The sequence below is a fragment of the Colius striatus genome, chromosome 6 (genome assembly GCF_028858725.1).
Source record: "Colius striatus isolate bColStr4 chromosome 6, bColStr4.1.hap1, whole genome shotgun sequence".
NCBI lineage: Eukaryota > Metazoa > Chordata > Aves > Coliiformes > Coliidae > Colius > Colius striatus.
This window is the reverse complement of record NC_084764.1, coordinates 2,283,624-2,310,832: the sequence shown is the minus strand read 5'-3', so window position 1 is coordinate 2,310,832 and position 27,209 is coordinate 2,283,624. Positions and strand designations below refer to the sequence as shown.

The window sequence follows — 27,209 nt, the reverse complement described above, 5'->3', positions numbered from 1 at the left end:
GCCTCCTGTTAGTGGAGCTGCTAGGTTGTTATTCAGGTGTTTTTCTGTGTTTAAAGATGGTCATTTCCACTCTCTGTGCCTGGAGATGTTCATGTGCTCTTTTGTCCGTGCTCTTTGGTCCAAATAAATCTCTGTGACATCAAACTCAAGCACTGGATGCCAGGTTCCATTCACCTTGACATGAGTTTCCTGCAGTTGCTGTTTAAAGTCCACTTGCTTTTCTCTTACCTGCTTTGCACAGCTATTCTGTATCCCCTTGCTTTTTTGGGTTGAGTTTAAGGTACTGCCAGGGGTGGTAGTAACAGCAGGTGATGCTTGCAGCCATAGGCATTGGAATCAAGCTACCTGCAAATGCCTTCCTCCTTCTGCCCAGCTCTCCTACCACACACAGTCTGGTGCCACTGCTCTGTGCCCCATGCTCACCTCTACTTCCAGCTGCCCTCTGTGAACCAGAGACCCAGCTGCATGCACACACCTTGGCCTTGCTTTGCTGGGAATAAGAAATGGGAGAAGCCCAGGAGGAGCTGGGAGATGCTGGTCCATGCAGTGACCTGTCAGATGGCAGGAGTGGCCCTTTCTGAGGGGTGCTCGTGGTGTGGCTCAGGGCACCAGTGAGCTCAGGTTTCCCTGCCTGTACCAAGGCATTGAGGCAGGTGTGTGTGCCTGCACACAGGCAGCTCTTTACACACAGAGGCTCTTTCCAGGGCTCAGTTTCCCTCAGTCACGAGCTGCCATCGCTCTCTGCTGGGGGCAACCCCCTTACCCTCAGTGGGGGAGAGCTGGGTTTGAAGGAGCAAGTTTGAGTGCCCTCTAGGCTTCTCCTGCTTGGCAGGACAGCCTGGCACTCTGCTCATCACAGCAGCAGCTCAGCAGGCAAGAGGCAAGCACAGGCTGGGGGAGGTTCCCAGCCTGCATCCCATTTGGCTGCTGTGCTTGCCTGGTGAGATCCTTCCCTGGAGCAGTCATCCTTGGCTCTCCACCGTCTCTGGTGATGGGAGGGGAGCTCTTGGCTTATAGAGATGAGATGGGTGGGGCCTCAGGTTGTTTTATAGCTTGTCATTGACTCCTCCAGGAGTAAATCCTGCAAACATGTCTCAGGAACTGCTGCCCGTGAAGGTGCCAGAAGCTCTCTATAACATGAGAACAGGGAAGGTGATGATGCCATCAAAATCAAGAGGACTGCAGGTAAGAAAACACCTTGGAAAGCTTGCTTAAGGTCTTCTGTACTAGCCAGAGATCAGCATCCTGCTTTGTGAGCGTGTTTATACACAAGCTACTGATGAGACTTCACAGCCTGTTGGGACCAGGCAGGGATGTTCCTGCCTGAAGGAAAGTGAACTGTTCTCTTGGTGGCTATCACTGGCAAAATCCCCCTGGAGCCAAAGATCTCAGCTTCAGGGGCTGAGAGCAGATCCCTGATCTTCAGGAGCAAAATGAGGGAAGTCAGCATAGCAAGGGGACAGGAAAGGAAGGGAGCAAAATGAACAGGGAAGGGGACAGCATTTAGGAGGCTTGATTATCAGCCTGAATCCAGATTTAGGCTTAAAAACATGGGTTGATTTCTTCCATAATTAAAGACTACTGCCATGAAACCTTCATGTTTCTGTATCAACAGCACAATTGTGACTTGAGTATCGATTAACCTCATGGAAAAGGGGTAAAGACAGGATAGGGGATAAAGGTGGGGAATGCAACTTTATTTCCACATCCCAGGTTTATGGTTTGGATTTTCCATCTCCTTTTGCTTTCTCTGGGTCATTTCAACATCCCAAGGTCACCTAACTGGAGGATGATGTTCTGCCTTGTGCTCTGTGGCTGGCCAAAGGCACATGGCTTCAAGGAGCACCCTGGGAGCTGAACAGACACGTTTGTGTTGTAGGAACTTGTCTTTTGATGGCCTTTTGAAAGGTTTCACCCTGCACTTGGAAAGTGTTTTGGAGCTTCTGTCTCCTAAGAAAGCTGAAATGTTAGCTTGGCAATGAATGCCATTTCAGCATGTCTCTACAGTTGAGTTTTCATTCTCCTGAGAGCAGGAGCAGGCTGCCTAAAGATCACATTGGAAGCAAAAAAGCAAACCTCTACTCACCCAATAAATGGCAGAGGTACCTTTTGGGTATCTCCCCTTGCTGAAATGGCTCCATGTGCCAAGACCACATGGTGATTTGTTCTTCCTGCTGAGCACTGTCACACAGCTGGGTGTAACCAGCAGCTCTTCTAATTGGAGTTGCAGCAGAGGTTATTGCAAGGGAGACTTAATTATCTACCCTGATAATGCTGCTGTTGTTGTTTTAGTGTTATCATCTCTCATTTCCTTCTCTCTTCAGGGTGAAGGCTCAGCCACTGATCCTCTGGGAGATGGTGACCCACAAGATGAAAATAGAGACAGTGCTGTACCAGGCAAAGGTGATTTCCAGGTATTATGAACAAGAAGAACCTCAAACCAAAGAGGGCTGAGGGTTTGGTTGTGGTTATAAAAGGGAAAAGGCTCAGGTAGGTAAATGGTGATGTAAAAAATGGAGTGTTGCAAAGGAAATGCCCCAAAGGTTGTGCTTTGGATCATTTGATTCCACCTTTGTTGCTGATTTTCAGCATTGCTTGGTGTATTCCTCTGTTGTGCTTTATTGGGAGCATGCAGAACAGCCACTGCTTTAATCCCTCTCTCACTTGTAACACAAACCCATTGGTGAGCTTCTCTGCTCCACGATGCTTTTTGTAACTGTAAAGGGCCCAAAGTAACAGCAATGAATGTTGTGCTGTAATGGCTTTGCCACTGCAATCTCTCTCCTGGCAATTTATGGCTGAGTCTTGGATTACTGAACCCTGATCTTTCACCCCTTCTGTGCTCCATCAGCTTAAAAAACCCTCCCTGTAACTGAGGATTCTATGAAAGGAGTGATGCTTGAATGTGTTTGAGCTACTTCTTGTGTCTGAAGATCAGCCACAGGTCTATTTGGGTTAGAAATTGCTGATTTTGATGGTGGTTCTTATTCTGCACCTTTGCTATCTGTGCAGTTAAGTATCAATCACAGAATGGTAGAGGTGTTGTTTCCTTTGTTTCTTCCTCTAATTGTGACCTGATCCAGGTGGGAGCTGCTTTGGCAGGGAGATTGGGCTGGATGATCTCTAAAGGTCTCTTCCAACCCCTACCATTCTGGCATTCTCACCTGGCAGGAGTTTAAATGTGACCCGTGGGACAACTTTGTCCCAAGAAGTGTCATTCTGTGGAGGTTTGCATTGCAATCCATGCAGATAAGTTAAAAATGAAGCTTCAGGGGAGCTTCATCTGGAACTTGAGGCATCACAGTCAAGAGGCAGAGAGGTGAGCTTTGTGCTAAGGGAGTTGCTGAGTTGTCCTGCTACAACTTAGGCACTGAGAAGTTAAATTCTTGGTCACATTTGCAGTATACTTTCCAAAACTTGGTTTATCTGTTTGCCCAGGATTAGGTTTTTGATTAAAAAGAAAGGAAGAAGAAGAAATCAGAGAGATGAAAAGTGATTCTGGCTTTTCCCAGCACACACTCGAGCAGTCTTGGGTCTTTTTCCACCTTGCATTTGTTGAGGTTAGATTGCATGGTGCAAATATTGAGCTGGCAACATCTGCTATGTCCAAGCCTGTGGAGATACCAAAATCCTGGGCCATGTCTAGGACAAGGAGCTTTGGGGATGATAAAAATGGCTCAAAACCCCAATGAAATGGATCAGTCTTTGGTATAGTGTCTGCTCCTTGTAAGGGGTAAAGAACCTAAAATCATAAAGAGGGAAAGCCAAAGGATCTGAACTGCTGGCTTATAATTACCTATGGTAATGATGTGGAGCACAGGTAACTTCTTGTCTCCATTTCCTAATCCCACACAATGGATGTGTTTGTTTTTCCAGTAACTGCTCAGGATATAGGCTTAGATCAAAGCCATTTCAGGCTTGTGAAATTTGGACAGGGCAGGTCTAACAGCAGTTAACTAAATCATCTGATACATCTGGGACCATAACCACCTTCCAGGCCACTCTGTTGCCCCTGTCACTCACTGAGGGGTTCCTTTTCACACTTCAAAATCACAAACACTTGTGGCAGTGCATTGGTGATGGGCTGAGTTGTTGTTGTTGTTGCATCTGCTTACACAGCCCCTGGTTTTCCTTCTGTGGTCAGAACAGAGCAGTGTCCTCTGCACTTGCATGATCATGACTGCAGCATGTCATGTCTCCATGTGAAGGACACATACATACTCTTACCTGCTCATTTTCCCCCACTGAAATCTGCTAGAGACTTAAATATGAGGGTCTCTGCCTGCTAAGAGGGATGATCTATTAGAAACACAGCACAGCACATCCCAGTAGCCAATACACCAATTGTTCTGTGCAGTAAGGAATCTGTGTGATTCAAGCCTTGGCTGGTACTTTGCCCCTTGCTGAAGCAGCAGGCAGAGCCAGCTCTGGCATTTCAGACATCAGTGCTCATGTTAAACTATGTGAGGATTGCAGCAGGTCTCATAATGTGAGGGAAGGGGAAAAGCCTGGTGCCTAGTTCTCAATGCAGAATGAACCAAGCCTTAACAAGGGAAAGATGCCTCCTACCCCAGGTTGAGTGGTACCTCACTGCTCTGCCTGCCAAAGGCTCCTTGTTCTCTCAGGGTTTGTGCAGCTGGAAAAAATAGCAGTCCTTTAATAGTTAAACTATGAAAAGCAGGAGCTCTGACTTCTGCTGGGTTTGGGAAGCTGGAAGCAGCTGCTGAGGTCATGGGTGGAGAGGGGAGCTGCCCTGCTGCAGGCTGAGGTCAGGAGGGGATTGCAGCTGCTGCCTCCAATACTGTGACTCCAGCACAGGAACCAAGAGCTGAGACAGGCAGGAGGGCTGGTGCCAGACAAGGGTTTGCCTCCCATAAGGACAGGAGCCTGCTGTCAGGAGCAGCTCCAGCCTGAGGCTCTGCAGCAACAGGAAAGGCAGGAGGCAACAGCTCCTGAGCCACTCCCAGCCCTGTGGTGCTTGCCTGGAGCGTGGCACCAGCAGCAGCTCAGCTGCAGCAGCTCTTCTGAGCTCAGGTTGCCACCCTGAGTGGTGGTATGGGGCTATCTGAAGTACAGACTACTTCCATGGGCTGTTCCACTTCAGAGATGAACCTGACAAAGTCAGAGGAGGCCACTTCTCATCAGCTCCTTTGACATCAAAACCATGTAACATCTCTGGCTGAGACAGATCTCTTGAGCCCTTTGAGGATACTTTAAGCAGTGAGAAGCAGAGATTGTCAGAGTGTGATGAGTGTGGCAATGTCTGGCTTAGGGTGAGACTCCAGAAATGGCCAGGTGCTGTCAGATGTAAACACCCATTTTGCAGCTATCATCTGGAATGAGGTGCAATGAGTCTCAGCCCTCAGATGGTTCATGCTCAGTCGAGTTTCTTTCCCTCAAATCTGGGCAAGAGCAGTGTAAGAAGATTCTGTCTTCCCATGGATGGACTGTCCTATTCCCCTGGCTACACTTTTAGGCATGGAAGGAATTTTGAATGTACAGCTAAAGGCTGTTTTCAAATGGACCTGGTTTCCCAAATCAGAACAAATGCAGTGATTAACCATCCTGGAAACACTAAAAGATGGGAGGACAAATGTTAACAGTGCTGAAAGGGCTGTGCAGGCAGCCTGAGTTAGCAGTGAAGTGACAAATCTCTGCTGAAGCTGAGATCCCTGTGCACTGAGAGCACCCATGCTCTGTGGATCAATGGTTGAAGGTCTGCTCTTTGGAAAGCTGCTGCAAGTACAGTATCAAATGCTCAGTCTTATTGCTCAGGAGTGTTCAGAGTGCCACGATGGATCCATGAGGAAGCAGTTTTTGTGCTCTTGCATAAACCCATCATGCTCCTGTGGACACAGATACATTTTCCCTGCTTGGAAGCAGGGTTACTGTGGCCATAAGCTTTTCATTCCCTGGCATCCAACCAAGACTTCTGCTCCTTCTGGTGAAAAGGTGGTTGTGTTAGAAGAAGTCATGTTGCTAATAAACCCCACGAAACTCAAGGCTTGTGAAACCAGCCAGTGGTCCTGAGCATCCTGCAGCCCTCAGTGGAGGTACCACAGCCCCAGTGCTCAGAGGAGGAGAAGGAAGGAAGGAAGGAAGGAAGGAAGGAAGGAAGGAAGGAAGGAAGGAAGGAAGGAAGGAAGGAAGGAAGGAAGGAAGGAAGAAAACAATCAGAGCTGCTGCATTTCCAGTGTGGAGCCTGAATTGGTTGAGAATGAAGAAGAGCTTCAGAGACACAGCCAACTGCACTCAGCCCAGTGAATGTGCCACAGTGAGGTCTCCTGGCACATCCCCAGCGGGATGCAGCAGCCTGGAACAGCCTGAAGCACCCTGATCACAACTGTAACTGAAACCCTTGAAGGATGCACATTCTCTGAGGCCACCTGGCTCTCAGACAGCTCAAGACAAGCACTTCTGCACACACCACCAGCTCTACACCATCAGCACACAAGTATTTGAGGTCTTTCCACTTGGCCCCTGACTATCATCTAGTTAAATTAGGGCCTGGAGATGAGGAAAGAAGTGCCCTGGTGACATCCTGTGAGTGATTTCATCTCAGCAGAATGCTTCTCCAGGCCAGGAATGCAGGGGCACTTTAGTCAAAGCAGGGAAGCTGTCTTTGCCAGGAAAGGCTGCTGTGCCAGTAGATGACACAGAAACCAACTGAAGCAGCATCGTTCAGCGGCTGCAGGAAAAAACCGTGTGGGTGGAGAGGAAGCTCTTGTCTTGACTTTCACAGATGACAGAAGGTTTGGGGTTACTTTTCAGGTTGACCTGTTGAAATGGCCTTTTTCAGCTGTTGAAAAAGCAACTTGACTGTCCTGAAAGCATTTGTGAGTCTTGCCTGAGCTTTGCAGGATGGGCTGTGGAACAGCGTGCAGCGCAGTTGCAGCGAGTCAGTTCATGGTACCAGCACCCTGTGGCACATCGTTTTCTCTGCTTCCTCGTCCCAGAGTTTCACCCAGCACAACAAAAACCCACCTCCTCACGAGACCAGAGGGAAGGCATTCTGTGGTTGATGTAGAAAAGCAGCAGCTGAGCACCTGCTTGGAGGACAGATGCTTTTTGGTGGTAACACACTCCTCGTCACACCCATTGCAGATGAATTTTGGGAGCTCTGCATTGGGATTTTTTCCCCCTGTTAGTTTAGGATTACTTTGGAATAAACACCAGCCTTAAAAGGGCAAACAATCCAGAGTGACAGTGTGTTGGCTGCCCTTGGAGGTTCAAGAGGAAGCTCTCCTCTTGGGTGACTGCTCTGTGCATCGGGAAAGCAGCTACTTCATTACCTGATGGAATGTCTGTGGTAAAACAAGGAGCTGGTACTGCAAACCAAACTCTACACTGACTCAGCATATATTTGACTGTACTGTTGTGGAATTGTGAGACTGGGGCAATCTGCAGTAGTCATGGTGGAGTGGTGAATGTCCACAGCAGGGATATCACAAGCTGGGAAGATGCTGCCAGCAAATAGAGAGAAGCCTGGAGGCTGAACAAGAGGCTCTGAGAGAAAAACAAGCAAAGAAGAAAGGTAAATAGTCATCCTTTGGTCTCATTGGGTTTTATCTCATTAAGGAACACAGTCATTTTGGAGCTCCACAGCCACTTGAGATGTGACAGGATGTATTATACAGCTGAGGGAGTGCAGTAATTTACAGTAGCGCTTTTCAAGGTGGATGCATGCCACACATACCTACATCTGAATATAAGCCTGGCTTTAAAGAGGACTGGGATAGACCTAAGGAGGAACAAATGTGCCAGGAATGCAGGCAGCCTGCATCACCAGCCTGCTCAGGACACAGACACTTCCATTTTCCAAGCCTTGCTCACCCAAGCAGGGAGAAAGTTGGCATCGTTCACGTGGCAGAGGAATCCTTCACTCCCACCAACGGGGTAACTTGGTGCCACTCTTTATGTAATGGGAAGTGGTGGCAAACTGGAAGAAGAGATTACTGAGGTCTGCTGTAGCTTGGAAAATCCCAGTAAAGCTTCATTTCCTCAGACTCCCAGTGTACACCTTGGTTGGTGGAAACCTCCCCATGTGTGGAACATCATGGCACAGGATGATGTTGGAGATGATGCAACCACAACAACAGGACTTCAATCCTTTGCTTTATGCATACATAGCTGCTATTTTCTTTCCCTGCATAACCAGGCCCTAGTACATCATCTTACAGTTGTCACAGTTGCTATTTTAATGCATTTCTTTCATTTAATATGTCACTGGGTGCTGGCCCAGGCTGCCCAGGGAGGCTGTGGAGGCTCCTTCCTTGGAGGTCTTCAAAACTCACTTGGACATGTTCTTGTGTGACCTGATCTAGGTGGGATCTGCTTCTGCAGGGGGGTTGGACTGGATGAGCTCTAAAGGTCCCTTCCAACCCCCACCATTCTGTGAATTACAATAGCAAACCTTCCTGGGAGCAGCAGAACTAGTGAGACCTGACCACTGGGTGTTTTCTGCCCTCCCTCTTGTCTTCACTGCTCCCAGCATCAGATGCCAGGGTTGCCAGGATGGCTAATGTCTGGCTGTTGCCTCTTCCTCAGGTAACTGACTGGTGGCACCTGCCTCTCCTTCAGAGCAGGATCTCTGACCTGTCTTCATTTCTGTAGCCTCTATGGAACCACTGTTTTGGCTTGTTGTGAAACTCACAACTCTGAGAACTGTTTTCCTCTTGCCAAGTTTGGTTAACACGTTCCAAAGTCACTGTGTGGGGAGCAAGAGACAGGTGAGGAGATGGCAGAAACAGTTTAATCATCCTTAGAAAGAAATGAAACCCAATGCACCTCCCTAATGTCTCCTCTTGAAGAGTGCTTTGAATCCATCCTTTCTCACTCAGGCAATTCCATCCTCCTGAGGAAGTGTAGCTGGAGCTTGATCTGGGAGCTGGCAGTGCCTTCTGCAATCTTGGGAGATAAATGGCTCAAGGATTGCTCCATTCTTATTCAGGTCCTACTGAACAAGGAGTTTCTCCCTTCTAAGGCACGTGCTGAGGTACCCAAGCTCGTTCCTGATGTGTGAGTGTGGTGATCCACCTTTGCTAATTACCCAGCTCTGAGAAGAAGGGTTTATTAACTGGGTGGAGAAAGGTATTAACGTGGCTGTACTGTTTCTGTGAGCTGGTGTCCTTCCATGGGGTAGCTCTTAGGACATACCCCTCCATCCTGGTGCTGTTGGCAAAGGTTGAGGCTCCTCTTAGGCTTTGTCTCCCTTGAAACAGAAGATGGGTGAAGTGTTGAGGGTGAATTTCATGAAGAAGTGCTAAGAAGGGAAGGAAACAAGGGATTCTTGAGGCACATGGAGGAGGGAGTGAAAGCAGGAATCCCTTTTAAGGTCTCAGCAAAGCCATCTTCTGTGTTAGGGCAGAGGAGAGAGGATTTGAAACAACACACTGAAAGACCAATCTGTTGTGACAAAGGGAGCCTAATTGCCTTCCTGTCTGTAAATAAGGTGTGTTTTGCTCTGTCCTCTTAAAAAAAACCCCTTGGCAACAGTGCCCATATTGTTCCAGTGAGGTTCTCCCAGCTTCTCTTTGTCTGCTTGTTTATAGCTGCTCTAGGAAGTCTCTCAAGTGCTATAGAAATAGAAAGATGCTCCCAAATGAGAGGAAACGGGTTGATAAAAATAGCAGTCATCCCAAAAGAGTGGTCTGGAGGCCTGTGCTCTAAGCACTTGTGCAGGTGGAAATGTTTCTAGGAGTGGGAGGAAATGACTGTGGCAGCCACAGGAAAGCCACAGGTTTACTGGTTGGCTTTGACAGAGTAGGCTGCTGCAGATGGGACCCAGCCAGAGACAGCTTTATGGAAGGAGCCAGTAGGAAATTGCCTTCCTTAGAAGAAGGAAATCACATCATTGTCTAACAACAAATAAGAAGAGGTCCCTGCAGGCACAAAAGCTGTCAAGAGACTTGTTTTATAGAAGGTTGTGGCTGAGGCGTTCAGAGGGACCAAAGGAAGTTCAGCACTTTCAATCTTCAGGGTTTCTTGGAGTAGGAGCATTGTCCTTTCTTTCTCCCCAAAGGCAACCTTCTAAATCCTCTGGAAAGGATTCTCAGGCGTTGCTTTATCTTGTAGTTGTGGTTTATAAAAGCTCAGATGGTTGTTAGTGTTTTCCCTGTTGTAAAGGGAAGAAAGAGAGCTCCTTGTTTTTGAAGCAGAAGGGTAAACCACCTCTCTGAGAGCCATACTTTGGGTTTATCCTGTGAGAGTCAGCATCCACAGATACTCTACTCTCCCCAGCCCTCTTCAATGCAGTGGGTCCTCCTGGGTGGTTACTGGGGGGATTTAACACGTCTTCAAGACCCACCTGGACACGTTCCTGTGTGACCTGATCTAGGCTGACCTGCTTCTGCAGAGGGCTTGGACTGGATGATCTCTAAAGGTCCCTTCCAGCCCTACCATTCTATGATAACTTTGAGTGAGGCTGCCAATAGCTTGACAACTCTCCCACCACGCTCAGCACTGTGTTTGTTCTCTTCAAGAGGCTCACGGTAGCTACGCTGTGGAGCTCAACTCTGCAGCTGCAGAGCAAGAGGGTTTGCAAGCATCTCACAGACACTATCAGTTGTCAGGGACTGATCACTTTGTGCTCTGCTGTGATGAGCCAGGCAGGCTCTCAGAATGACACAGTGAAACCTACACCACAGGCAGTGAACTCTATAAAACATTAAGCCAAGGCTTCTTTCACAGCACAAGATTCTGTTGCACGTTTTCCCTCTGCACAACAGTGAGATACGTGACACCATTTTTTTACTGACTGTGTTCTGGTTTTCTTTGCACTTTTGGTACTTTTTTTCCCCCACTGAAGGCTTTCTTCATGTTCTGCTTTGTACTCTTCTTCTCCAGATAGAATCCTCTCCCTGCTACCTGCTGACCGTAAGGATCATCCGGATGAGGAATGTCCAGCGAGTGGATGCCCGTGAGTGTGTCTCCATTCTTAGTGCCATCACACAATACAAGCAGCAAGTTTTCTTTCTTAACTTTATAGCCAACTTTTGCAAGTGTGGCTCAAACAACCCAGTGTTTCTACAAGCTGGTAGAAATCAGGTCAGCCCTCGCTGCTATTTGATGGAATGTTTCTGTGCATCCTGGGTGGATTAAAGAATTGGATGTGGTTTTGAGGAGAAATGCTTTCTCCCAAAGAAAAGGGAGTTTTTGACACAAGTAGGTGAAAAAGACTCTATTCCATGTTCTCAAAAGCCAGAAGTAACTTTGCCATTGGGCTGTAGTGTCTTGGGAACTGTGCCTGGAAGGAGCAAACTTTTTCACTCCCCCCCCCAGTCTTAGTTGTGACACAGATGACGTGAGAAAGAAAGAACTTGGTAAAATCATCAGCAGCAGGCTGCTGGCATTGTTAATGATCCTGAAACAACTGTCACCAGATGTGCTGACTGAGGGCTGGATGCCTTGTGCCTTGTAAGGCTCGTGCAGCTGGCTTGGAGTTGTGCAAGAGAGAGTCACGTGGCAGGGAAGTGGTGGGAAGTGAGTGAGCAGGAAAGGGAAAGACCACTGTTTAGTTAAAGGATGTGGGCTATCCCCGTGCTCTGAGAGGCACTTCACACAAAATAGGTTAAAGTTGGGTTGGTTTGAGTTGGTGCAGCTGCATTACACCAGGATGGATGAAACTAGCTGTAAGGTGAGCACAGAAGGGGACTGGTGGAACACTGCTGTGTCTCCTCATTCACTGTGAGCAGCCCCATAGCCTCTTGCACAGGAAGAGCCAGGAAAGGTGTTCTGAAAGATGAAGATCTTTGCTGACAGCACAGTACCATTCCCATCTTACCCTGTGGCTGGCACATGTTTCTCCCTGTGCCACTGCTGTGAGTGAGGGATGTACTAGCTGTGCCTTAGGTTGTATCCCTGGGTCACACTCTCTGCATCTGCACCTCCCTCCTGGTCCATGGCTGTGGCATGTGCTGATGCAGTACCATTGAAAGGTTTCATCAAAGACTCATCTCAGATCTTCTGAGTGTCAGATGGCAAGAGAAAAATCACAAATGAGCAGGTTGTAGGAAGAAATTGTGCAAGCAGAATTGAAGGAGTGCTTTGTATTAAATACACAGGTGACTAGTTTACCCACATCTACCCATATAATTAAGGACTGTTTGATATGATTTGTATCTCCAAGTACAGTAAAGGTACAAGAATGATGAGTCACATGAGTAGAAGAGAGCACTGTGCCATCCAAACAGCAGTCACCTATCTCCAGTGATAAACTGAAGTCTTGCAGTAGTCATACAGAATCACCTTTAAGAAATCAATATCATTACACCAGTGATACTCAAATGTCTAGTTCTGCAGTTTCAGGCTTCTTTAAAGCATTGTTAGCTGGGTAATATTTCCCAGATGGAAAAAGAAGAAGAAGAAAGAAAGTAACACCCAGTCATAGAGAATTAAACTGATGCTCATACAGTTCTCTGAGGGGGGGTATAGTTGGTAGGTGGATTCCAAAAGCCTCTGACACAGGAGTGGCAAAAGAAGCTACAGAAAGGCATCAAGTATGGTGACAGATGTGAAGCAACTTTTACATCCAGGGGGATTAACCAGAGTGTAAGTGGAATCACTGAGGAGAACACAAAGGCTCCCTTTGGTGAAACAAACAGAAGCAAGATGGTGACTGAGGAGTCATTTTTCACTGCTTTCCACAGTGTGAGAATAAAGGAGCACTCAAAAGAAAGCATCAAGCAGCAAGTTTAAGGCACGTGAGCAGTTGTTTTGCCTCTTTCCCTCCCCAGTAAGCCAGGCTGATTGCTACGTGACGTTGTGGCTGCCCACGGCCACGTGTGAGAGGGCTCGTACGAAGACTGTGAGGAACTCTGACAATCCAGTGTGGAATGAAACCTTCTACTTCAGGATCCAGAGTCGAGTCAAGGTAAGGAGCCAAAGCCATCTGCTTGAAGCAGCTTTAAGATTTTGTGTCTGCTGGGTCTCGTCTGTCTCTTGAACTGTGCCCAGGAATGAAGAGATGGTGCATCATAAGGGACTCTTCAAGCTGTTTAACAGCAGAGGTGACTGAGTTCCTGTGGCTGTTTGGTGATGCACAAGCTGAGATTGGTGTTGAGGGAAATGGGGGTGATATGAAGCAGTGCAAGATGAATGCACAACTGGGGAGTCAGTTCACTAAGCTGTTGTGTAGGTACAGCCAATGCATTACTCACAGCAATTAAACTGAGTTGGACACCAATGAATATTCACACTTGCAGTGTGCTTTCCCACTTTTATCCACTTCTTGTCTCAAGTGTATTCCCTCCTTCCCTGGAGCTAATGATGTCCAGACTCACAAAAAAGCCTTCTCCCTCTTTTTGCAGAATGTGCTGGAGCTGAGAGTGTATGATGAGGACTTTGCTACTCCAGATGACCATCTCCTCTGTGCATTCTTTGATACTGCTAAGCTTCCCATTGAAAGAACAGTGGTCCTGTGTTTTAAGCCCAGCCCAAAGGTGAGAAGGAGAAAAGAAAGTAACTAAGAAATCAGTGGAGAGTTGTAGGACACTTCCAAAACCTTGGGGTGAGCTCTCTGAATCCACCATGGATGACTTAGAATCATAGTATAGGGACCTTTAGAGATCATATCCCTGCAGTAATGGGTACATCAGTTGCCATCCTTAATACAAACACAGAAAAATGTGGTTAAAAGTCTGGGTTTGAGAGTCTGAACCTCTCCTCCTAGTGCTTTTGTAAAGAGTATATGACTAAAACAACATGGTAGGTAGGGATCTGACTGTGAGGGGTCTCAGAGCAACACTAAGGCATCCCAGGTGCAGCCACTCCCCCCTGCCCTTTGGATTGTGTCTGCATTCACCTCAAAGGCAAAGCTGAAGTTGGCCCTGTGTGTACCCCAGCACTGTCCTCTGCAGTGATGCCTCAGCTAGGACTGAACCTGCTGACTTGTCTACAGGAATGAGTGCAGTTTTGGAGCTCTGATTTACTCTGTTCCTCACTTTCCCATCTATGAGATGGATGCAGGTATTCTCGATTCCCTTTGAGCTCTGTGGGTGAAGCCAGTGAAATATCTTGCATGTAGCTTCTTGTTACCATGGTGAGACCTCTTCTGGTACCCAAACTGGGTCACTCACAACTATCTTGTAGCTATCAACCCTGCCTTACAGGGGGTTGCATAACTGTCCCTCTGAATCACTCAATAATAGCAGTCCCTGTTTATCATTTTAAAGTGATGGGTGGAAAGTATCTTTAACTTCCAAGCTAATAGCAGGGTCATGGCAGGACAGTGCTGGGAATCCTTAGGGGGGAAAAGGGAGAAATCAGAAGACAAAGCAAACTGCAAATTGTCTTTCTGCAGCAGCCTCACCCTAAGATAACAGCACAGCTTGTTTCGATGATACCTTGGAGAAGGAAAGGATGAGGGAATCATTAAACTACTTGTTTTGAAGTGTTGTTTCACACCTTCCAGTCTGAAATATTTGTCACAGGCTGTGCATTGCAAGCAGTTACTTCAGGATTGCATAGCAAGGACAGAGGAGAAAGCATCCTGTAGCTGTTTCATTTAACTCCTTGTTCTTTTCCTTGCTTTCAGGCCAAGGAGGAGCTGGAGGTTGAATTCAAGTTGGAGGCAGCGTAAGTTGCACACATGTTATTTAAAAGCCACACCAGAAAATCACTCAGTGGCAAGACAAAGAAGCAGCATTAGAAGTTACTCATGCTTTGTGGAATTTCTGTGCCAAAAGAAGTGGTGCCAGACTTCTACATCATTACTGCACTCTCAGACACCAAGCTCCAGCCAGCTTGTTCTGTACCTTAGTTGCTTTCAAAGATGCACCTCCCAGCACTGTGTCTTCTAATGCCAGCGTTGGATTTGTCTCCCTGGGGACACTTCAGAAGGATTTCTGAGTGTGTGTGTGCACGTGCTTGTGTGTGCATGTGTGTCTGTCAGTCTCCCCATGCCTGTTTCAGCTTGTGCATTGGACAGACTCCTCCTGTTGAAGTGTCCTGCTTAGATTTCCAATGTATCTCTTAGTCCCAAAGCTTTTTTTTCCTTGCAACACTGTTTTGGTCCTGGTAATTCTGTTTTCTTTCTGCCCAACATAATGACAATATTGGAAGCTGTAGTACAAGGCCTTTCCTCCAGCACAGTCAGCCTGCCATCCATATGAATCAATATTTGCTTGCTACAAGATGCCAGACAGAATGACCAGCCTAAGCTCAGTCCTTGAACTAGTGAGGAGCTAAGACCAGAACTGAAGCCACTCCATCCCCTGACTTCACCTGAATGATCTGGAAAGCTTGTTTTTCCCTCTTTCCCTTCCATGTAGTCAATAACCACTGTCCTGTACCTGTTTGATTGTATTCCCATGCCAGCAGATACATAGAACTGAGCTTCCCAGTGGAGATCTGCTGGTGCACTGACATGCTACCATATGTTAGAGTGAGGTGAAGAATTGAACTGCCTAAGTGCAAATTCCATTTGAGAGCATCATGAGACTGCACTGCAAAATAACAGTAGCCAAGATAGACATTGCTCAGCTTTGGTACAGAGGCAAGTTCCTTCAGAGCAGTGCTCAGACCAAGCAAGCCTGGAAAGGAGCTCATTGTGTACCTGCTGGGTTCCCTCTGGCCATTGTTCTTCTTGTATTACCCTATGTGGACATCTCTTGGATCTATAAAATGTGTGTTTCTCCTTTTCTTTCCCAGCTCTGGTCCTCATGAAGCCATTGCTACCAATGGAGTCCTGGTGGTATGTGTCTTATTCCCCAAGATGTTTTCTATAAGTGTTTCCTTAATACAAAGGGGAGATGAGAGTGGGGGTTAGAGAAACCAATAGACCAGTTCTTTCATCCTTTGCTTTTTCCTATGTAGTTACTTTGGGATATTTCATTGCCCTGTGCATTTCTGACACCCTGTTATTTCCCACTTGTCTATATTTTGACACACCACTCATACACACAAAGAGCTTTCCTCTGGTAGCAGTACTTCTTCCAAAAATGCACTAATGCTGTCTAAGCACAGTGCTAAAAAGACCCTGAAGCCACCTGCTGATAAGCTACCCAGCCTTTTCCTCCCCTGGGAGACGAGCCATGCCTGGTGGGTGAGCTCAGCCTTGGGTATTGACCTGCTGTAACTGCATCACGTAACAGAGAAGTGAATGCCATAAAACCCACTCCAAACTGCAGATGTGAATAGCAAGGCTTCTTCTTCATCCTTTCTGCTGCTGACTTTTGATCTCTCAAGCAGGGTATCTTTCATTTATGTCTCTCCTAGCTGAACCCTTTATATCTGTGCTCCTATCCTCAAAGTGCTTCTGATCTTCTTCCTTTTTACCTTCCTCTTGCTGTGCCTGCTTATTTCACATTGTCACTGGAGAATGCTCTACAAGCCCCTTCCAAAGCTTCTCTTTCTTCTTAATGACCACTGTGCAAAAGCTCAGAAATGACAGGGAATTGGGCACTAGAGAAGTCCAAAAGCTGAGTGGTTTACAGCTCCCTGTAATGAGTTTGGGTCGTGATGACCTTCCTCCATTGTGTGTCTCTTACAGTGTCGTGAACTTTGCTGCCTGGAAGTTGAAGTGGCAGAGAAGATGGAGCAAAAATCAAGTGAGGTTCTTGCTGGGTTATCTATTTACCCATAATTGCATGCTCACTGATGAGAGGATGCCTCTTTCCTACAATGTATGAGTAAGCTGTGTTTACAGCATTCACCCCAGGTAAACCCATGAGCCTGGAGGCTTCAGTGCCTGCGGCTCATACTCCCTTAGATGGGTGTAAATAAGGTCTGGTAAGTTGTAATCCACTTCTGCCTGACAGTGAGAACATTCAGAACCTCCTTTCTATGACAATAGCATCTGCTTTACTCCTTTCCCTTCACTGCCCATGCTCTCTTTGGAGAGCCAAGCTCCCCAGCTCTGCTCCCTCCCACCAAGCCAGCGCAGCTTTACGGTTCAATCAGAGCGACACTTCTCACACTCTTTGTTTTGCCTGGGTTTTTTTTAAGAGAAAGAGCTTTCCCTCACTGTGAAGGGCTCCTTTGAGGGGACACAGGACATTGTGTTGAGTCCCAGTGGAGCAGCCAACCCATCGTGTCCCACCAAGTTCCACTACATCAAGTACGCGGAGCCAACGCTGGACGTCATGCTGCCAAAGAAGAGACGCTACCACCCTGTATGTTGGAAGTGACCTTGATGGTGAACTGAGCATCAGGGCCTCTCTGGAAAGTGGGAGGAGGGTGGGGAGAGGGTAAAGCCATTGCTGTTCGTGTCCTAAAGCGTGTTGTTTTCTCAGTGGAGCTGTAAGTACAGTACAGAGACCGGTTCCCCAGTGGTGATGCTGAATTCGCTGCCCATGGGAAGGAAAACGACCATTGCAGAGGTGAGCATCACTTCCAGATGTAAGGGATAAAAGCTCACTCCAGTAGAAACTATCCCCCATAATATTGTCCCAAATGGCTGCTAAGAGGGTCAGAACCATCCTGATTTTTCCCTCATGCCTTGAGCAAAGAGGAGCTTTGTTTCCCCAGCTCCCCAGCTCTTTTCTCCACAGAAGCCACTTGTCCCTCCATCAGTCTCAATTAAGTGGATACAGAGACTAAGAAGGATGGCAGGAAATGTGATGATTCCTTCAGGACATCTCTCCTTGTTTATCCTTTGCTTGGGTCCAAGCTGAATGTTGATCCTTGGAGACCAACTAGGAAAGAGCAAATAAAGCTGCCCTTAGTCAACCACGGGCTTCAAAGGACAAGGTTGAAAGTATCAAACATAACACAAGGATTTTAAAGAGTGCAGTGAGAATCTTGCTTGAAATAGATGTATGTGCTGTGTAATTTGGAATGGAATTAATAGAAGAAAGGATCCTTAGATAAAGAAGTGTTTCTGCTACGAAACACCTACAGATGTCCAGACTATGAGGGCCAATCTTGGCTGAATGTTAGTTGTTCTGTTGTGAAGAAGCAGGAGAAAACCAGCTTTCAAGGCCATAAAAACATCCTCTGAGACCACAGCACTTGTTGTCAGTTAATATCAAGTTTGCAATGGATGATTTTAAGACAGGATGAAGGGCTTGGCAGAAGCCAATGCAGCCTTTTGCAGTCTCTTCACTGTGAGCTTGTGGCCAGGGTGTCAAAGATCTGCTGAGCATAAAGAATGGGAAGCATACAAAAAGGTTCCTTCAGGATGCTGCAGAAAGCTTGTGAGCAACACAGGGAAAGGAATCTAGTGCATGAGACTTAGGAACCTCTTGTACCAAGGTTGTTAATGGTTTCTGCAGCCTGGAAGCATTTGGAATCTGTGGGTAGAGATTATTCCACTGAGAACAAGTGAATGCTTTTGGAAGCAGATGCCAGATCTTGGCCGTTTAACTTGGCAGTAAAACAAGCTCTGACCTCAAGGCAAACAGAAAAGCAAAATGACATCTTAAACTGCAACTAAGAAACTCACAGTACAGGTTCTTTCTTTTGCAGGAGAAAAGATTTGACTTGAATGTGAAAGCACAGACCTGGTAAGGGATCTTTCATTCCTCAAGACCTGGGTTGTTGGTTTTGATGGTGTTTTAGCCCCATGGAACTATCCCAAAGCAGGATTCCTCCATCTGAAAGCTACCCTGTGCTTTTAATAAAGCATCAAATACATGCACAGTGTGTGATACAGAATTAGCCTTGGGAATATTTGCCTTGAACCAAGAAATGTTGCTGAACACGTGTTTATTTGAGCACTATCCCTTCCCTTCTGATGAATGTTCTTTTTGGTCAGTCTCTGGAATTCACAGCAATAACAAAGCTGACTAAAAAAAACCCACCCCAGAGTAAACAAGAGTAAACATGAAACTTGATCAGCAGTTGTGAATGTTCAGTCTTGTCAGCATTCTGGAGTGATAAACCTTGCTTTAAGTCCATTTGTGCTGTTTATTGAGGAGAAATTGAGGTAGACCTTGTGATTAGTGATTTTGAATTGGAGGTTTTGGTCATTCATTTCAGAAAGGCAAGTGAGTGCCAACAGGAAAACCAGTGTTATACCAGGACAGGAAAAAAATGCTTCTCACTTCTTTGTTTTGCTTCCAGAGAACTTTAAAAGCAGTTTCTTTCTGTCCTGATTTACAGTAGAAACTGGATTTTGCAGCTCCACCTGAATTGATTCCCCTCCTGTGTCTTCATTTCACAAATAGAATCATTTGGCTGAGTTGATTCAAATCTGGTGGTGGAAAAAATGTCATAAATGAACTCCATTGCTAGTTGCATTCGAATCATGGACTCAGGAGATGACAGGAGTTCTGGCACTGAAAGGAAAAGCAAACCCCTGCCACTTGACAAGGGCTGTCCCATGGGTTGGATGGGTTCCCTCCCCAGGGATGCTCACCACTAGAGGGGGATACAGCCCTGCACGAGTTCCTCAAAACCAGAGCTTCCCTTCGAGTTGGAAATGCCAACAGTTGAAAAACCGAGGTTTATTTCAGATTTAGAATGAGAAAGTGAAAGGGGAATCACACCTGTTTGATCTACCAAACTGGGAGCACTGGCTGATTCACCAGAGGCTGAGCTGCCGTGGAGTGAGATCTGCACAGGCTGAGAGTTGGGCACAGAGGAACCTCACGAGGTTCAACAAGGACAAGGGCAGAGTCCTGCAGCTGGGAAGGAACAACCCCCTGCACCAGCACAGGCTGGGGATTGACCTGCTGGAGAGCAGCTCTGCAGAGAGAGACCTGGGAGTGCTGGGTGATAATAACCTAACCATGGGCCAGCAATGTGCCCTCATGGGCAAGAAGCCAATGGCAGCCTGGAATGCATCAAGAACCTCGAGGGAGGTTCTTCTCCTCCTCTGCTCTGCCCTGCTGAGGCCTCATCTGGAGTCCTGTGTCCAGTTCTGGGCTCCCCAGCTCAATAGAGACAGGGAACTGCTGGAGAGAGGCCAGTGCAGGGACACCAAGATGCTCAGGGCACTGGAGCATCTTCCTGATGAGGAAAGGCTGTGGGACCTGGGGCTCTTGACCATTTGCACAGGTTTTTTTCCAGGCTTGTAGCTCTTTTAGTTCTAGAATATTCATCTAAATCAATCCTCACCAATTAGCAGCAGCAGGGTGCAATGCTACTGGTTGAGCTTGCTAACTGGAGTAAGGTTCCTTGCTTTCAAAACCAGACTGTTTTCTTTTGCTCCTGCCACATTGAGTGCCCTGATTGAAGGGAAGAGAGCTGTACATTGACTCAGGTCAGGGTCCTAAGACTGATATGGGTGGGTTAATATGTGCAATCTGTTTTTCTCTCAGTAATTGTTTGTGCCAAGAAGACCTGGACATGCGCTTTGGGTTCGATTTGTGTTCAGAGGAGATGGTTTTCCTGGAGAAAAGAAAGAAATACGTAGCAAGTGCCTTGAAGAATGTTTTTCACCTCCAACGGGATCTGCAGGATCATGAAGTATGTGTGTGTTGGGTGGTGGTTTGGAGCTTGACCTCCTAGTGCTTTCTTCATGTGCTCTTCCACATGAGTGGTCAGAAAAATGGACCACTTGTATGTGTTGTGTGAGTAGCAGCTTGTCCATGTGCCTTAAGTACACTTGCTTCTGCTGCCAAGGCTTGTAACTGCAAGAATCATAGCATGGTAGGTTTGGAAACCTCCAGAGAAGGAGCCTCCACAGCCTCCCTGGGCAGCCTGGGCCAGGGTTCCCTCAGCTCAGCAGTCAAACAGCTTTCCCCGATGCTTATATGGAACTTTCCAGCTTCATCCCACCGCCCCTTGTCCTGTTGCAGTAATTGCATGCCATAAACAGATGCATAACTGCATAAACAGACACACCAGCTGCAGTGATTGCATCCTTCCCAACTGTCAGCTTGGAAACGGTCAGGTTTGAGGTGTCTTCATCCCTGCCATCCCATCCTATAACTGCCTTGGTTCAAAACCATAGGAGGTTTTCCTCTTGTTCACTGGTGCCCCTGTTTGCCCTCCAGACAGGCAAGAGTCCAGGTTTGATCTCTGAAGCCATGTTTATCCAAAGGGAAGCAGCAGTAACAGCCATCACTTGGTTTTGGAGCTTTTCCTTCCAAAGAGGAACATGGGCTCTGAGACAAGGACCTGGGCTGTGTTTGGTGGCCAGACCCCATTGCAGACCAGGGTGCAACGTTGGATGCTGTGGGTGTGAATGTCCCATCCTCCTCTGCCCAACAGGTCCCCATTGTGGCCATCATCACGACAGGTGGAGGACTGAAATCAATGACAGGACTCTATGGCAGCCTCATGGGACTGAAGAAATTGAATCTCCTGGACTGTGTAACATACATCAGTGGGCTGTCTGGCACTACTTGGTAAGCCAGCTGGTGTGGGAGACTTGACCAGGCCTTTTGAGGGTGATGCTGCTGCAGAGATAAGCTTCTGAAGGCAGACAAGATCAGGAGGTGTTCTTCAAACACTGTAGAGACAAACTGTTTCTCAGTAGCAGGCTGTTACATGTCAGCTCAGTATGATGCACCCATGGTTTATTATCCATTCTTTACTGTGCTCTTGGACTCCACACTCAAATTGCACGTGAATACACGAGACACTTGTCAAAATGGTTCCTGAGTAGTTACTGTGGATGTAGCTGCAATGCCCACAGCATTCACTGCTCTTCATATCTCCACTGATCACAGCATCTGAAGGGCTGGAAGGGACCTGGAAAGCTCATCCAGTGCAACCCCCCTGCCAGAGCAGCAGCACCTAGAGCAGGGCACACAGGGACTCATCCAGCTGGGTGGGAATGTCTGCAGAGAAGGAGCCTCCACAGCCCATCTGGGCAGCCCCTGCCAGTGCTCCCTCACCTCAACAGGGAACAACTTTGTCCTTGTGTTTCTTTGGAGCCTCTTGTGTTGCAGCTTGTCCCTGTTGCCCCTTGTCCTATCATTGGCCATCACTGAGAGCAGCCTGATATCCCAGTTGTTGTTGCCAGTGACTTCTGAGACTGGCTCTGCTTTCCAGCTGCTCACACAGGGAAAACTGCAGCACAGTGCATGCTTACCCCTGCAACCTGTCAGCTGTGGAAAGGACCAAATCACCCTGGGCAGCATCGTTCCCTGTTCACAGGACCAACAGCTGCCCAACATCTCATAGTCCCACATAGGGAAGGTTGGTAAAAGAGGATGTTCTTCAAGCAAAGCATAGTGATACCATAAGATTAACATTAAATGATACAGAGCCAAGGGAAAGCAGCTGGTGTGAGTTGGGCTCTGGTTCTAAAAATCAAGCAAAGAGGTGGGTTTTTTAAGCTTTCTGCCTAGTTTGTGCTTCAGAAATGAACCTGTGTGTCCACAGCTGTCAATTGGAGCTGTTTGGTTGCAGCCAGTTCTGTTCAAAAAAGCATCAAGCCTTGAAAAACCCCCAACTTTTATCCTTCAGGGTCATCTCTGAAGCAGTCACAGAACCTCTGGAGTGTTCATTCTGCTGCATGGAGCAGCAAAAGCAGGGTGTATCTTTGAGCAGAAGTGAAGCCCTAAATGCAAACCTCTGTCCTCAAAAGCATATTTCATGTCTTGTTTTACTCCTTTGTGACTGTTTGCTGTCTGATCTGCCTACAGGACCATGGCCAATTTATACAGAGATGCCTACTGGTCACAGAAGGACCTGGATTCCCAGATTAGTGAAGCCCAGAAACATGCAACCAAATGCAAGATGGGCTGTTTCTCAATGGAGCGCATGAAGTACTACAACAAGCAGCTGTGTCAGCGCAAAGAAGAGGGATACAGGACCACGTTTATCGACCTCTGGGGGCTCATGATTGAGTACATTCTAAATGATGGGGTATGATACCTTTGCCATTTCTTAGGGAACCATGTATTTCCCTGTTAGTGCATGGAGAGGAGACCTGCCCCTCCTTTCAGAGAAGGAACCTCAAAGCAGAGTAGAGCTGTCCAGGTCAACAAGCTCTCAGGGGTTTGTTTAATCTCCTTTGACACTCTGCCTAGGGAGAAATGCATCCCATATGTTAATCAATTAGGTTGTGGGTGCAGCCACTTGAGCTGGTATTTAAAGAGTTGGAGGCAGTCTCAGGCAATCTGCCTAAGATACATGTGCAAAAAGAGTTGGAGATGCAGAGTAACTTCAACAGGGTGAAAATGACCCAAAGCAAGCATTGAAACAACAGCATGAGACACTGGCAGGTGACTTGATCTGCAGCTTCAGTGGAGGCAAGTGCCTGTTTTCCTTTTGCTGGGAAGGGCTGCTCAGACATTTTCAAGCAATAATGACTTTTCTGTTCTTTGGGGTGGTTTCTACCCTTACAGTGCAACAGCCCACTCCCTCTTCTTCCCAGCTGCAACACAGCTCAGTGCTGTGTGCTTTGGCAGCTGGGAAGTGGGAAGGTAAAAAGGAGTTGAGGATTGAGCAGAAGTGTCCTCCAGTGGGGGAAGAAATGCTGCAGGCATTTGGTCAGCCGTTTGGTTCTACTTGTTGACATTAACACAAGTACATATGTAGTATTATATCTATATGTAAACAGGAAAGAAATACATACAGGCAGGAATACTACACATTAAACAAAGGTATGAACTGAAGAGCTGGCTCTCCTAATCTCAGCTAGGTGAGGCTCCCTTCACAATCTAGCCAAGCATCTTTCCCTTTGGGCAGTGCTGCCTGTTGCTGTGTAACCATTAACCTGCCAGCACTAGCTGCTCTTTCATGAGCTTTGATGTTCTTTTACAAACCCCTTCAATGATAATGCATTTTTCCAGCCAAGAAGCTGGGTGGCATGCAAATGATTTGCTGCCAAATTCCAGGCTCCTTGCAAGGCTGGCCTGTGATAGCTGCTCTGTACTAAGAAAGCAAACTCAGTTCTGATGTGTTCAAGGGTTTCCTTCAGCCCCAGCAGAGCAAGGACTGCTCACTATGCTCCTCATCCCAAGAGGCAGCTCCCTTCTTGCTCTACTTGCCATACAGACATCTGCAGAAGTGTTCTTCCCTCTCCTTGTTGTCAGCCTGTGCACAAAGTCAGGCTGGACCCTGGGATATGGGTCTGTCACTGGTAGCTGGGTGCCTGGAGTGCAAAGGAGCTGCCAGGTCACATCCTGCAATGCTGGAGGCAGAGCCTGGTTCCCACAGCAGCAAGGCCATGGAGTTCACTGGCTGACATTTCCATCTCCTCTCTGTGTTTCTTCCAAACCAGAAAGACCCTCATAAACTTTCAGACCAGCAAGAAGCACTGTGTGACGGGCAGAACCCGCTGCCCATCTACGTGTCAGTCAGCGTCCGGAACAGCTACAGCACCAACGATTTCAAAGGTAAGGATGATGCTGCACATCTTGTGGGGCTGCAGCTGGCAACTGGCTTCCTGTGGTTTGCTCTTCTCTGCTTGGTAGCACATGGATGAAATAATCCTGGTGTGTTAGTTGCTTCTTTGGAGAAGTATCCCCTCCACACCTTGGAGTTTGAATACAAGAGCTTTCTGAGATCAACGTTTCACTGCCTAACGGTCAAAATACTGCCAGAAGGGCCATTTCTCAAGCATTGCTTGATCCACCTGGAATGTGAAGTGTTGGAAACTGGCTTGAGAATGAAATAGAGGTTTTTGTCAATGCCCAGTTATAATTTCAATAGGAAGAAAGGCCACAGAGTTATGATGAAGTCTGGGAAAACATCCAACCTGTTCCCAATGGAAGCTTTGCTCATTGTTTTGGTTACATTTGTCCATGAGGAGGAGCCACTGAAGGAGGAGAAGAAATTCAGATCATTTCTCTGTGTGTGTGTGTGATTGAGGTGAAAACATGGCCCACTTGTGAATGAAAGGCCAATTGCTACCCATGACCTTTCTGTCCCAGGCTTTGCTCACTCTGTGGTTGTATCAGAGAACTGCACTTCACTTAGAAAGGGCATCCAAGGAGGTTAAGGACTAGTTTTGTCTGCCTTACAACTGTACATAGAGAGTATAACTGGCCTCTTACAAAAAGGAAGAGTATCTGTCTTTATTCCACAACCAGATTCCAGGTGGATGCTAAATTAACTCTATTGATTATAGTGGAAGCACTTTCACCTAGATGTGGTGTATGCAAGAGCAGAGCAAAACCTCATGCATGCTAGAGACCTCTAGACTGGTGCATGGAGCTGCTGTATCTAAGAGCTGGAGCTTTTCCATGCTCCCACCACATGCCTTATGTCATCAGCAGCACCACAGACCCTGTCACTGCTCCCACCTCCTCGCCACCACTGTGTCTGAGCTTGGGTAAGCCAAGCTTAGCAAAGGCAGCGTAACCAGACATGATTTATGCCCTTACCACCCCTCTCTCCACACCTCCTAAGTGTCCTGTTGTGGCTGTGTTGCAGAGTGGGTGGAATTCACCCCCTACGAGGTGGGGCTGCTGAAGTACGGCGCCTTCGTCCGCACCCAGCACTTCGGCAGCGAGTTCTTCATGGGCCGCTTGTTGAAGCAGCTCCCTGAGTCCCGCATCTGCTACCTTCAAGGTGATGTATTTTGGTGTCCTGCCCTACAGGCACTTTGGAAAGGTGGAATGTTTCTTGTCTGACATACTGAATGCTGCCATGATGTTGCCTGCTGGGAAATGGGGGGGGGGGGGGTGATGTGGTAGTTTGTCTAAACATCTCTCCATTCCTTGTCACTGTCTTGTTGTGTCTTGGTAGGTGGAATAGATACAGCCCCTTATTTCTTTCGTTGTAAGGAATAGTTCCTACCTCTTTGATTAAGCTCCCAATTCCTCTTTCAATGTAGTCCAGCTGAAGGCAGCAGGGAACCTGCAGCTCTCCTTCCACTCTGAGCTTTAACTTTGTCTCCACGTAGAGAATCCCTACTAAAGAGACTGGCCAGGGTGAAAAACGAGGCCAGAAGCACAGTGTCTGAATCTCTCTGCTCTGCTCCTGACTTGTAGCAATGAGTTTGGTGTTAAAGTAGTAGTATCCCCTTACCAAGGAGTCAATATCACTGGCAGGTGAACACAGAGCAGTGGGAGTCTGCTTTCAGTCGGCTCTTCTTACACTTGTGCTGCTCTTACGAACCACAGAGCTGAAGAGCCAGTTCATCTCACTGGTAAACAATTCAGGGTCTGTGGAACAGACATATAATTCAGGCCAACTCCTGGCTAAGTGGCTGATGCCATCCAGAAAGCTTCAGCTTTTATGCCAACAGGATCTTCCTTGATGACTATCATCTGCTAGGGTGGAACGGAATACACCGTGTCTGGAAGGGGCGAGGGGACCTTTGGGTATAGACTGGCCAACTTGGGCTTTAAACTGAAGGATCTGATGAGCAGGGTGCAAAATGGCAATGCTTGTGCTATCCCCTCCAGCTGTGACATATGCCACAGGGCTACCAAGATGATGAGGTGGTTGGAATATCTCGTGGTGGAGGAAAGGCTGCGAGACCTGGGGCTGTTGAGGGTGGATGTCAAGAGGATGTGGCCAGTCCTGCAGTGCCCAGCGAGGGGACAGGGGACAACAAGCACAAGCTGGAACGTAGGAAGTTCCACTGGCACATGAGGAGCCCAGGCTGCCCAGGGAGGGTGTGGAACCTTCTTCTCTGGAGGTTTTCAAAACCTGTCTGGACGTGTTCCTGGGCAACCTGGTTGAAGTGGACCTGCTTTACCAGAGGAGTCGGGGGCTGGATGATCTCTAGAGGTCCCTTCCAACCTCTACCATTCTCTGTACAGGAAAAGAGAAGGGAGGGTAAGAAAAACAGGTGTGGGAAAGACATTGTTGTGATGCCTGCATTCCCTGAGCTCTTATTTCTCAAGTGAGTGATTTTTTTCTCCCTCCTCTACTTCTCTCCCATTCTTCTCTCTCTTTACTGTGTGGCAGAGCCACGTGTTAGTTTAGGTGCAGAAGTGCTGGCAGTAGGACCTGAACCAGTGGCATGGGAAGTTCAGAGGAATTTAACACCCTGAGAGTTTACAAATACGTTAGTTTATGCACCAATTCATCCAGGATGTCAAAAGAGGAGGGGGAAAAGCTTTGTGTTCACTGATTCCTTTCACAGGTATGTGGAGCAGTATCTTTTCTGTGAACCTGTTACAAATATGGGGGCTGTCCCATAGTTCAGAGGACTTCTGGAAGAGATGGACACAGGACAGAATAGAAGATGTTGGTGAGCAATTATTAAGCCTTTCATTTATGGTCACTTAGTCCTTTTGATCATCCTATCAACTGTGTGGAAGCCAGCATCATAGGATCCTCCTAAGAGATAGCAACCTCCCCTCCTACATGTAAAGAGGGTAATCAGAGAAATGCTGCTGTACTTACTAGGCTTCATCAAACCCAACTGCTCAAAAGGCTCTGGAAGGATCAGGAAGATTTAGTGGGGTCACACA

The 27,209-nt window shown here is 47.4% G+C and overlaps 1 protein-coding gene across 1 annotated transcript in view; it reads left to right on the top strand.

Annotated features, from left to right (window-relative positions):
- The first annotated feature begins 1,089 nt into the window (after window positions 1–1,089).
- The window catches only part of LOC104562917 (cytosolic phospholipase A2 epsilon-like), a 31,163-nt gene continuing 5,043 nt past the window's right edge, over window positions 1,090–27,209 (top strand). Inside the window, exons 1-17 of the mRNA XM_061998121.1 lie at window positions 1,090–1,185; window positions 2,325–2,414; window positions 10,846–10,918; window positions 12,735–12,871; window positions 13,308–13,439; window positions 14,534–14,574; window positions 15,649–15,691; window positions 16,490–16,547; window positions 16,945–17,111; window positions 17,232–17,318; window positions 18,406–18,443; window positions 20,202–20,349; window positions 21,097–21,233; window positions 22,479–22,701; window positions 24,062–24,176; window positions 25,216–25,353; window positions 26,879–26,986. Coding sequence (XP_061854105.1) covers window positions 1,090–1,185; window positions 2,325–2,414; window positions 10,846–10,918; window positions 12,735–12,871; window positions 13,308–13,439; window positions 14,534–14,574; window positions 15,649–15,691; window positions 16,490–16,547; window positions 16,945–17,111; window positions 17,232–17,318; window positions 18,406–18,443; window positions 20,202–20,349; window positions 21,097–21,233; window positions 22,479–22,701; window positions 24,062–24,176; window positions 25,216–25,353; window positions 26,879–26,986 — 1,831 coding nt within the window. The remainder of the gene's footprint in view (window positions 1,186–2,324; window positions 2,415–10,845; window positions 10,919–12,734; window positions 12,872–13,307; window positions 13,440–14,533; window positions 14,575–15,648; window positions 15,692–16,489; window positions 16,548–16,944; window positions 17,112–17,231; window positions 17,319–18,405; window positions 18,444–20,201; window positions 20,350–21,096; window positions 21,234–22,478; window positions 22,702–24,061; window positions 24,177–25,215; window positions 25,354–26,878; window positions 26,987–27,209) is intronic.